The sequence below is a fragment of the Rutidosis leptorrhynchoides genome, chromosome 9 (genome assembly GCF_046630445.1).
Source record: "Rutidosis leptorrhynchoides isolate AG116_Rl617_1_P2 chromosome 9, CSIRO_AGI_Rlap_v1, whole genome shotgun sequence".
Taxonomy (NCBI): Eukaryota; Viridiplantae; Streptophyta; class Magnoliopsida; order Asterales; family Asteraceae; genus Rutidosis; species Rutidosis leptorrhynchoides.
Window position 1 is genome coordinate 267,363,585 of NC_092341.1, and position 12,690 is coordinate 267,376,274.

A 12,690-nucleotide genomic window follows, 5' to 3' on the forward strand; every position below is an offset into this window, starting at 1 on the left:
ACCCAGGTATGAAAACAGCTACACATTTACGCATAAATTTACATAGCACAAACTAAAAAAAAAAAAAAAATGCAGATTCCACACCACAAACAAAGCAGCAGATCACAACCTAAGATTCTGAAAAAGACAGTCCCCACGCTTCAGTTAAACGAGCACTATTCCAACCCTGTAAGCACATCATATTAGTAAAAAACAAACCAATTCAAGACAAACTAACATCTAAAACTTCTGTTACAGAGCATAATCCCATCAAAATGAAGGAAAAATGAGAATAACGTCGACAACCTAACTTTTGCAGCCATGTACAGAACTAAAAGACCGAGGATAACAAAAACAAAGAAAAAATGTCATAAAATTAACAAAAAGCAAGAAAATTTTATCTTCGTGTCGTAAACATAATTATGAATTGATTTAAACAAAAATAAGAACAGCAATGTGTATAAAAACTACATTGATTGAAGCCAAATTGGCGGGTCGACTTCGCTACATGATTCTTCGATGAAATGAGGCTCGATAGTTCCGTCACACATATGAAAAATCCCCATATCCCATTCCGCTCCAGTTTTGCTATTGTAACTGTTTTTGTTACGGTACAACTTATCATGTTCATCTGTAAAGCACCTCTGAAAGCATAATGGGCTATGCTCGGTATAATATATGCAATTACCCTTGATCACCCCTGAAGTATCTTCTACACAAAAAGATGAACCAAATCCCAAAAACAAAGTTTTTTTAACAAGATCATTCACTTTTGACCATTTTCCATCTTCTAAATCATACTCAAAAACTCGAAAATTCTTTGTCTTGTAAGTCATATGATGGACTCCATGACCATCTATCTCATCTTGCGTTAATATGGTCAATAGTTGTCTAATGACAACCAACAACTTCTTCGTTCCATCATATAATCCTATAATATAAACTAGTTCCAGTTCTTTGCTATGGAAACATTTAGGTAGTTGTGAAACATCAACAATGACCAGGCCATTTCCACGAGCATCACATGACTTTAAACAATAGCAATCATCGAGGAGATAGACTCGCCCGTCATAATATGTTATATCGTGTATAGCCCCACACGAACTTGTTTCACAAGATGTCCAATTGACATCTCCAATACGACAAAAACATAATTTAGTGCATCCCCATAACACCACCAACACTGGCAATTGTCTAGAGAAGAGTAGTTTTCGGATTCTGTCATCATAATCTAAATATTCAAACATATTCGGCAAATCGATGATTTCACGTGAAAACAGATTGATAAGTTTAGTAGTATAATCACTTCTAACATCTTCTGTTACTAGCCACCCAGATGAAGAGACATAAAATTTACCATATGCTTCTGGAAGTCGTATCTTACGGATGCTATTGTTCGAAAGGAAAAACAATTCACGAAATTCAACATCTTCTTTTTTCTCTCCAAGCAAAAGAGATGGAAACCGTGAAGGAAGTCCATTAGAGTATGAGACTTCAATTTTCTTTACAGCTTGAACGGCAATCGAATGCCAGGACTTACATACCCCAGAGAAATTGAAATAATCTTCAAAATAATCCATATTTTCCATATGTTTCAGAGCAACAATATCAAGTAATTCCGGATATGCCTCTAACAGATCCATTGTATCTTAATCAAACAATATGGATTATTTTAAACACAACAAGCTGCAAAAAGATAAATTGATGATAATCGTTAATTGCTGAATTTAAAGATTGTCAACATGATTCGACTCCTAGTTTCGAATCCTGGTCTATTTATCATGTACGAAAAGAATTAAAATAAATAAATTCTGATTTACTAAATTCCAATCTCATAACGGTTTCTTATAGGCATTTATTATTATACATTGGACTGACTACAAAACCCCAAAACTATTCTACATTATGAATCCATTATCAATTTATCATTACACTATATACATCATCAATTCATCGGTAAATAAAATTCATCGGTAAAAAAAAATTCATCATCAACTTTTTTATTATAAGTAATGAATTATTTCTCGAAGGTACCTTTACAAAAGTTGACACAAGTAATTGACTCGGTAAACCTATTTTTGTCTACAAATATGGAGTTCTATGGTTGGAGTTCAATGGTAGCACAATGAACCTGTAAACCAACCACACATCATATTGTGTCCACAGTGGATATAGAACGTAATCAAACGAATTAAAAACGCTCGAAATAATAACATTTTCGAAAATCATAATTCACAAAGATTTTGTCAAAATTTCGATAATAATCATCGCAAAGTATTCAAAATCATTTTCCACCAAACGTTTTTCTCAAAAGTTATTACAAATTATAAAGCTTCGTAATTTTTACTTTAGCAGATATAGAAAGAATCAGAACACACAAGCAATGACGTCAAACTAACAAAATAATCAAAATCGAGATAACACTAAAAAAAAAAAAAAAAAAAAGTATATGAACATTAATACTTGGGCTTAAAGCTCTCAAATCCTGAAAAGATACCTCACAAGTCTCCACAATGCCTACATAAAAATAATTTAGTCCAATTGCGTGGAGTTTAAACTTTTTTGCTACCTAAATTCTTAATACCAATATATATTGTAACGTTCTCTAAATATATCAAATCGCCTTTATAAGTTTGTTCATTATAAACAATTTATTTATACTTGCATGTTGTATCTCTAAGTTTCAATCGCTCATTAGCTAAGATTTTTAACTGCAACATTTGAAAAATAACCATATGATCAAGAGATCTTCGCGTAATATATAAACCATTTTATTTTATTTTTCATTTTAAATTTCCATTGAATTCAATATAGAATACGTTTCAGTTTCGTTAAATTGATCATCGGTCAAATAACTTTTAGATATATCATCCTATTATAGTACACCAAGTGTATTATTTCCAGAATACGATTCGTTAGTGAGCCATCTACCCAAACTCAAAAACTTTCCCATATCATCACTGAATTGTTGATTTGTCAGTTCGTTTCATCAAAATTATAAAAATGGATAACTGATTAAAATTAAAGTTCGGATGAATTTTACCTTTGAAATGAAAATGAGTTTTTTACTGAAGCGTGATCTAAAAATATTCTTGGTTTCCGTCGATATCTTCTAGCACGTATCTGTTTTACTATCCCTCCAAATACTTTGTAAGAGTCCGGGGAGAATAATTTATTTTAGTGAATTTGTGAATGAGTTACGAATTACGAACACGTATAAATTGAGTTTTATGAGATGAAGATATGTAACGCAAATTTTGCATTAAATCTTGGGATTTACAGTCATGTTTTCAAAACTATATATGTTTCACATTCCGAGTAGACTATTTCTAACCCTGACTGTGATGTCAGAGTCGGATTGTGCACTTTTTGGTGAAAAAGTGGATTTTTAACTGTGACTGTATTTGACCCCCGTTAACCCAAAATGTCAAATTTTTGTGTCAAATATTTGAAGGGTGAGGTGGTAAAATCTGATTGAAAATTGGGTGGGAAAAATAAATAAATAACAAAAAACAAAATAAAAACAGAAAGTAAATTATTTGATTGGTCCCCCTTCATCTCACGCCACATGATGTGCAGGTCAAATCTCCGACTGACGCCCTACTCCGTCAGTTTTTGACGCCCGGTTAGGGGCGTCACTTTCCGTTAAATGGCGACACATCATCTGACGAGTTTGATTTCACGCCGGGTTAGTATCAGTCTTATTGCTCAACGGTAAATCAACTTCAATTTACTAATAAAATGATAAATTCGTTTAGGTTTATTTTATCTTACGTTAGCATATTTATTATCATTAATTATTATTATTATTATTATTATTATTATTATTATTATTATTATTATTATTATTATTATACTAGATTTATGAGTCCCGTGCGTTGCACAAGGACTCATCCGCAAATATTATTGGTTTTTAAACTTATATATGCAATAACGATATTATAGGAAAAGTTACTAACGGTTAATCTGATATACATATATACCAGAAACACGACAGCTATAAGTATTTTCATCTTCATCAACAACATATTTGTTAGGATCAAGTGACCAAACATGGAAATGGATCAATATAATCGCATAATAAGCGAATGAAGAGCGATTTAGATAATTTGACATTGACATTGTTCACAGCGAAAGTAACAGCATGCCGCATGATAAAATTATAATCAAAAATTGAAAAAAATCAATAAGTTACCGAATAGTAGAGCCCAAGGGGTGTTCATAGTGAAAGCCATAACACTTACAAATGACACAATAATGACTAACAAATTTTAATTGACCAAATCGTTTACCCTTTGACTTTTAGGAGTCCAAGTATCACCCAATTCACAATATTGAGGTTACTGAGCAATTTCAACAAAGCAAAATAAACATAACTAGTAAAATGATCCGTGGAATTACGAGTTTGTTTAAACGAAACAGTTTAATGATATGTTGTAGGTATTAAGTAAACGTAAATACTTAAGTTATTTAGTTTAATGATCCGTGGAACCACAGAGTCCGACTAAGAAACTCGTCAGCTGAACATTTCATCAAACACCTAAAATGCATATTAAACAATCCACATCCAATCATAAGAGATAATATTGGTTGTCATTTTATTTTAAAAGTGTAAATTAAAATATATATTTAGAATTGATTTTCTTCTGCCTAACTTTTATATACTTTTTCGTACTCAATTCAAAATAATTAATTAAAATATATCAAAATAATTTAATTTTAATGATTAAAATTATTATTAATAAGATTTAATAATAATAATAATTAATTAATACAGTAAGATTTAATTTTAATTCAAATTTATTTAGAATTATGACATCATTCACCATGCTTAATTTTTTTTTATTTTTATTTTTTCTTAATAAAGGAATTAGCTTAATAATGACATCATCATTATAGTATTTTAATATTAACTATAGATAGATAGTAACACCATAACCATTTGCATCGAACCATTAGCATGATGGTAAACCACATTATTGAGATAACCCAAACCCTATTTTAGATATGAAAGCAGCTCCAACAACTTATGACAAGAGTACCATTGTTAATCTTCAAAACTCTAACTCGTTGATTTTTTGGAGTGCACATAATAATTAAGATCAGACCACCATCAACATTATCCCTTGTAACAGTGAATATAGAAATAGAGTAGTAGTGAATATAGAAATACAGTAGTAGTAGGCTTAACATTTATTTAGCCAATGAAAATTATTAGAAGCCATCTCATAATCAAAACTAAGGTAGCAGCTAACATGACCATATACCTTTGACTTTGGTTGACTACAACAATTTAACCTACCATCTTTATACCCCTTGAGATAACATCTAGTAGCACAAACAATCTCATACCAACAACATATATTAAGCCTGTAACAGTACCAAGACACTGACATAAGACTCTAACCCTGGACACTTAGGGTTCCAGAAACCAAACAGAACCCTGTTATTATCCAAATAGTGTGGATAACCTTGACCATGGCAGGAAATAATTGTGCTGTTGGTCCCTCCATTTTACCCCAAAAAGCTAACAGCGTCCCTCAAGTTTTTTTTTTTTGGCTTTCAGCGTCCCTCTATATTCACTTTTTTTGATTACGCGTCCCTCCGTCAGTCAGACGTTAATCTTGGACGTTAAGTCCCATCACGTGCATGAAACGTGATGGGTATTTTCGTCCTTTTAATCTATTTGTCCTTTTCTTTTCTTTTTCATTTATTTTAATTGATCTTTCTTTTCTTTTATCTTCATCATCTTACCTTCATCTTCATCCCCAAATTAAAACCTTAACTTTAATACTCAACAAACTTTCAAACCTCTTTCTCTTCTTTTTCATCTGAATGTGAGATGTTTTTCTCCCAAAATTAAAACCCTAACTTCTTTTATAAAATATATCAGTAGCATTACATAGACCACAATTTCAATATTTTCACAAACTCAATTATTGTAGACAACAATCAATACAATACAAAACCTATATTTGAATCCGAAATACACAGATATATATAAAGGATACATGAGGGTGAAAATCAACTCTTAACACTATCTAAAAATCCCAAAAATTAATCAAATAACGCCAAATAAAAATCTTGCAATTGGAAGATTTAGTTACCCGAAAGAAGTCGTGAAGCTCATTGAAGATGAAACTTTCTTGATGAAAAGATGATGAGAGCTCAATATTTAATCCAAAAAAATTTACTGCCGCAAAAAACTCGAAATCTAAATTCTTGTTCCAAAGATATCGTTGAAGCCACAACAGATTCAAAATCCTTCCTTTGCCTTCTCGACACTTAAATTCAGTATGTAAAACCTCTTGATTTGATATAATTTGAAGATTTCAAGTTTTAGAAATAAACTTTGACTTTTTAGATTCCAGCTTTGACTCAACGAATTAATGATCAAATGAACGAATTATAATCTAAAAATTTGCAGAAACGTTCACAATCATATTGTGAACAACTCAAAAAATTTAATTTTCTCAAAAACATTCTGGATTATTCCATGGACCTACGCCATTCGTCTTTTCGGGCTACGAAGAACACGATCTGTTTTTGATGATTTCGAATCTGAAAATCAGGTTTGATGATTCGGTTTATGATAAGGAACAAGGATCTAGGCTCGATTTGTTGTAAAATCATAGAATAGAAAACACCCAAATTGAAGAACACGTTGATAAATATGAAGATGGGTTGTTTTCTATTGCTGTTTAGATCTGAATAAGTTGTGCGATGTTGTTTTTGTTGATATGATTAAGAGATGATGTGATTATGATGTTGTTTGATGAAGATGGAATAATGATTGATGATGAAGATTGATTGTAAAATTTTGTAGATCTGATGATATTTGTTTGTGATAAGTTTACAGATTCTCAATATGGGATGAAGGTGAGGATAAAAAGACGATTTTACCCATCACGTTTCAAGCACGTGATGGCACTTAACGTCCAATTTAAACGGAAGGTTGACGGAGGGACTCGGTATGCTTAAATGGGATAATAGAGGGACGCTGAAAGCCAAAAAAAAAAAAACTTGAGGGACGCTGTTAGCTTTTTGGGGTGAAATGAAGGACCAACGGCACAATTATTTCCCATGGCAGCCTGAAGAATAAAATAATATTCAGGTGAGCTGCTCATAAGGAAGTATTAGAATCATAGGTAGCACTTTAGAACTCAGCTTAACGATATTTTTACCACCAACAATCGTTAATAGAAACTCAAACAACTGTAGAACCCCAAAGGCAAAAAGTAGATCCAGCGTAAGTTGGAGATAAAGGATAGAAATGCAGTATCACCTGAGTTGTCATCCGTTTGTGATCCGAAAAATTGATATCGCCATCACTTTCTTAGGATGTTTTGAGTTGAGGAAGTGGAGCCTATAATCGCCACCAAGCAAAATTTATGAATAGATTAAAAGCAAAAAAAATTAAAAGTAAAGAACAAATTTACCAAACTTACCACTATATATAATCAGAATGAGATGACATTTATATGGTGTTAGGATATATGTTTCAAGATACTGAATCATATTGAATTGATCATTACGATGAGTGATGATGTTTTTATTATAATTTATAAGTAAGCATGTTTTTGTTTTCTTATTAAGATATAGATTTATTAAGAGCCTGTGCGCTAGACGACAGCTCTATAAAATATAAAATAGTATTTGAAAAAGTTTGTATTGGTACCGATTAGGTATATGCAAGGTTGGAGAATTCGGATCTCGGAGAGATCTCGTTTGGACTTTTTTAGGGGGATCTCGGCATCTCGGAATAATCTCGGGGAGATCTCGGACGTTGACTTACGTTGACTTTATAGTTTTTTTTAATAAAAATATACATAAAAACCTAAATATATGTATATTTATATACTTTTTTACGAGATTTTACAAAAAATATCCGAGAAATGAGCGAGAAAATCTTAGAAATTAAGAAATTTACAAGAAAATCTTACAAATTAGCAGGAAAATTCGAGAAATCGTGGCTTAGACTAGGTTTGACCCCGTTGACCGAGAAATCTCGGGAGATGAACATCTCGTCTCGGTTGCCTTCTAAAAACGAGATCTCGGGGGACACCTCGGGAGATTTACAACACTGGGTATATGATACAATTACAATGAACCTAAAATGTCATACGTGATTTCAGCTTTTAATATAATATAATATAATATAACATATTAAATAGAAAAGTGAATACTTAAAAAGTTTTAGTCACTCTCCAAACCATACAAATAAAAGCATGATGTTTGCTGCGTTCAATCGGAAATTGTCAACAGATGCATCACAAGAATTTCTACAATATGAACTCCCCGTTAAAGTAGTATCTATCAAGTAATTTCTTTTCTCTGTTAAAACATACATCAAGATTTAATTATTTAAGAAATTGTACATTCTCTTACGTGTTGACCAGCAATGCGATTATCCAAAAAATATGGGAAAAGTCCCGTCTAAATCATCGGGAGCCATAGCCACGTTACCATTGTCGTCTACTTAGCAGAGTTGAGTCAATCGTAAAGATTATTATTCATATGATCAACATTAAAATTAAAAGCCAAACGTAACCATGTTTGACAAACAAAATGAAAACGAACAACCTTAAACGCTTCCCTTACAGAAAGATTCCAAAGCCATCTGGCAACCGATTTGGCAAAGGTGAGATTCACCGAAAGATTTGCAATAGCCTACAATAACAATCATATTATCATTATCATTAGATTACAATATACAATATATTCCTTTATACTTTATTGGTCAATGAACCAAAAAAACACTAATGATTCAACCTTAGTTGCTTCTGATTAAAGCCCTTCCTTCCACGATCTTGCAAGGTCAAAAAGAAGTTGAATGTTGCCACCTTTCATGACAGTCTCAGCCCGTCCCTATATCAATTTACATGTAATAGAGAATGAAAAAGTAATAACATAAGCAGAAGACAAATACATATAACGAACAAAGCATAAATTTAGATGCTACCTTTCTTTCATTGACAGATACATACCTTTCTTTTTGAAAGTATGATGTTAAATTTGTTTTTTATAATAACATTAAAGATATCGTTTATTTGTATTTATATATAAGCTATCAAATAATATCATAGTTCAATACCTTATCATCACTTTAACTTAACATCTTGTAATTTATGTTCAGTCCATCTCATGCGCATATTGCCGCCCATTTCCAATATACAACAACTTTGTGCAAAAAGATTATTGACCAGTCTAGTCTACCTCTAGTCTACCTGGAACTTTGACTTTCACCTTGTTGACATTGCAATTTGACTTTTCAGAAAGTCTATTTCCTTCGGATTTCAGTGTTAACTCACTGAAAAAAGCACAAATAAGATAGATGGCTGAAAAAATTATGTTGGAGCAGGTCACTTCTCAATTACTAATCGATAAAATTAGCAAAGACACAAAATGCAAAAAGAAATTAAAGAAGCGGCTTAACCACCACCATATTCATTTCGTGACTGTACATTTTGATGTTGCTTTTCAGCTAAGACATAATCTTGCAGGTAACCTAATGAAGAGTATCGAGTATGAAGTGTTCCCATTTGCCCCAACCAACTTGATCCATCTTAAAGTGCCCAGCCAATTTTTCGAAGCATTTTAGAACTCTTTAATTTATATGACTGATTAATCTAAGACTTTATAGGAACAAAGATAAAAAAGGAAGAAGTGAAAGCTTACACTGTTAGTATAAATTGAATTTAGATATATAGAATATAACTTAGTGCAAGGACTAAGCAGTAAATCATGAACATAGAAAAAGAAAAATAGTTGTTCCCGTGTAATTGTTTAACACCATTATCTTCAACACAAATCAAAATCATGGATTTGCAAACTTCAATAAGGGTAAGAACATACCTATATAATAAATCCAATAAAACAACAAACTAAAAAGTACCTGAGTTCTTGATATGAACCACACTTTGCTTTCTTTAGTACAACATAATCAATAAACGATATATTGTGTCGCTATAAATATCGATGTTTACTGCAAAAGTAATATAAATTTGAGACCAGAGAATGGATTAGTACCTCAGACGGACCAACTAACCAATGGGGAATAGAGGACTGCACACTTGGTAGGTGGAAACAATATATTGAACTGCAAATAAAATATCCAATAATAGTATTACATACAAACGTCATGCTAACATTGCAATACAGGAAGAACCATAATCACATTGCTTAGTAAATCAATTTGAAGATAAAACATAAACAATGAAATCAGTAATCAGACTCTTAGTTAGTTCTCATCACATTAAAAACAAAAGAAGATTATGCACCGAGGAATGATATGTGAAAAGACCATAATGGCAAAAATGAAAATGAAATGTATTGGAAACAGCTATCAGTATTCATTGTACTTCACTATGGTCATACTTTATAAACTACAGGCATCACTTAAGAAATATCTCAACAACTACTTTCTACTTGATCAACCCATTTGATCAAATTTTAAATATTAAGTTAAACCCATAAAGTAGATGCAAGAAAACATAAACTTTAGCCATAATGAACTTTGTGCATTTCATTATAACACGTCTCCTATAGTACTAAAATACAATCACTATAACCTTGTAATGTCAACTCTGATTCATTTAATTTCTAGTAAACTAAAGCCTTCATGACAGAAAAGTAACAGTTACGTAGTATTATCATAATTCATGATAAAAATTGAAAAACACCACAACATTATGAATCGAATCATAAAACACTTTAGCAAAAGTACGTCCTCCAACAAATCACAATAAGTGAACTAAGCGTTTAAGGAACTTTAATAGACATGATCTAACACCAAAATAACTTGACCACAAAATTTAGAATGATAAAGATCACCATCCTATTGAATGTAACTTCAAGACGGTAATCGGTTAAGAATATGTCATTAAACTGAAGCCTAGCAGGATACTACAACAACAACAACAACAACAACAACAACAACAACAACAACAACAACAACAACAACAACAACAACAACAACAACAACAACAACAACAACAACAACAACAACAACAACAACAACAACAACAACAACAACAACAACAACAACAACAACAACAACAACAACAACAACAACAACAACAACAACAACAACAACAACAACAACAACAACAACAACAACAACAACAACAACAACAACAACAACAACAACAACAACAACAACAACAACAACAACAACAACAACAACAACAACAACAACAACAACAACAACAACAACAACAACAACAACAACAACAACAACAACAACAACAACAACAACAACAACAACAACAACAACAACAACAACAACAACAACAACAACAACAACAACAACAACAACAACAACAACAACAACAACAACAACAACAACAACAACAACAACAACAACAACAACAACAACAACAACAACAACAACAACAACAACAACAACAACAACAACAACAACAACAACAACAACAACAACAACAACAACAACAACAACAACAACAACAACAACAACAACAACAACAACAACAACAACAACAACAACAACAACAACAACAACAACAACAACAACAACAACAACAACAACAACAACAACAACAACAACAACAACAACAACAACAACAACAACAACAACAACAACAACAACAACAACAACAACAACAACAACAACAACAACAACAACAACAACAACAACAACAACAACAACAACAACAACAACAACAACAACAACAACAACAACAACAACAACAACAACAACAACGCAGTATTATCAAAAGGGAAAATGTAAGAGGAATAATAGTTGTTTGAAATGATCGAAATCGAATGAGACATTATTGTGATTGATGATAATCTTAACAATAGGATCCATTTTCATCATATAAACCATGACCAGATCATCCTAAGCTGAAAATGAAAGAAAATATTTGAACTTGTCAGTAAAATTCTTTATATAAATAAAGCAATGTCATGAAGATAATTGATGCACAATAAGTCTAGAAACCTGATTGAATTCTAGAACCACCAGCATCATAATTCCTCATAAAAATTCCTGGAACTTATTCAAGTAACTCACAATGTACCCTAACATATAATTAATAAAAAAAAAAAAAAAAACCAAAAACAAAAACACTTGTTTCTTCAAAGATACTAAAAACAATTCGATTAAAAAACCTGATAGAACAGTTGATACACAAACAATCATTATTATTCCGATGATGTGTAACAACCGTTCATCCACCAGTATATTCACGCAATCTCAAACCCTAAATTAACTAAATAAAAAATAAAAAAAATCAAATTACATGTATATTCATGAACAGAGATAAAAATTAAATTTACCAGCTGGATGAAGTTTTAATATCCTCCAAAAACATATCTGATATTTCAGGTTCGAAACATCATTTGTTTTGCAGGTTGCAGGAGGTTAATTTAGGGAATTTTATATCAATTTGAAACAGGAGCAATTCATAAACATGTAAACTCATTCGATTACGTTAGAACATCATATTATCATGAAATCTGAAAAAGGGTTGTGATTTGTGAATGAAACTCAACCCTAATCGAAAAAGATTAGGGTTATTTGATTGGAATAAATCAAAAATTTGATCATAACATACAATTACACAATTACAAAAAGGTATTAAATATGTTCACCGATTGGATTACGTTCCTTGCAAATTTAACTTACATATTGTTGGGCGTAAGGTACAGTACAAGAACAATATCCGCCGAGCATGCGTAGAATGATAG

At 31.6% G+C, this 12,690-nt stretch overlaps 1 protein-coding gene and 2 long non-coding RNA genes across 3 annotated transcripts; all 3 read right to left on the minus strand.

Annotated features, from left to right (window-relative positions):
• Positions 1 to 446: 446 nt before the first annotated feature.
• LOC139868748 (putative F-box protein At5g55150) lies at positions 447 to 1,622 on the minus strand. The gene has a single exon (XM_071857088.1). It carries the CDS (start codon positions 1,620 to 1,622, stop codon positions 447 to 449), a length of 1,176 nt encoding a protein of 391 aa, XP_071713189.1.
• Positions 1,623 to 8,186: 6,564 nt separating this feature from the next.
• LOC139867086 (uncharacterized) lies at positions 8,187 to 10,476 on the minus strand. The gene is made up of 3 exons (XR_011765749.1): positions 9,074 to 10,476; positions 8,752 to 8,847; positions 8,187 to 8,649 (listed from the first exon to the last, which is right to left on the minus strand). It is a non-coding gene; the product is annotated as an uncharacterized lncRNA (long non-coding RNA).
• Positions 10,477 to 11,707: 1,231 nt separating this feature from the next.
• Positions 11,708 to 12,690, minus strand: LOC139865698 (uncharacterized). The gene is made up of 3 exons (XR_011765076.1): positions 12,629 to 12,690; positions 11,942 to 12,021; positions 11,708 to 11,844 (listed from the first exon to the last, which is right to left on the minus strand). It is a non-coding gene; the product is annotated as an uncharacterized lncRNA (long non-coding RNA).

Coding starts and splice junctions, on each gene's coding strand:
- LOC139868748 (XM_071857088.1), bottom strand. CDS start 1,622: ATGGATCTGTTAGAGGCATATCCGGAATTACTTGATATTGTTGCTCTG.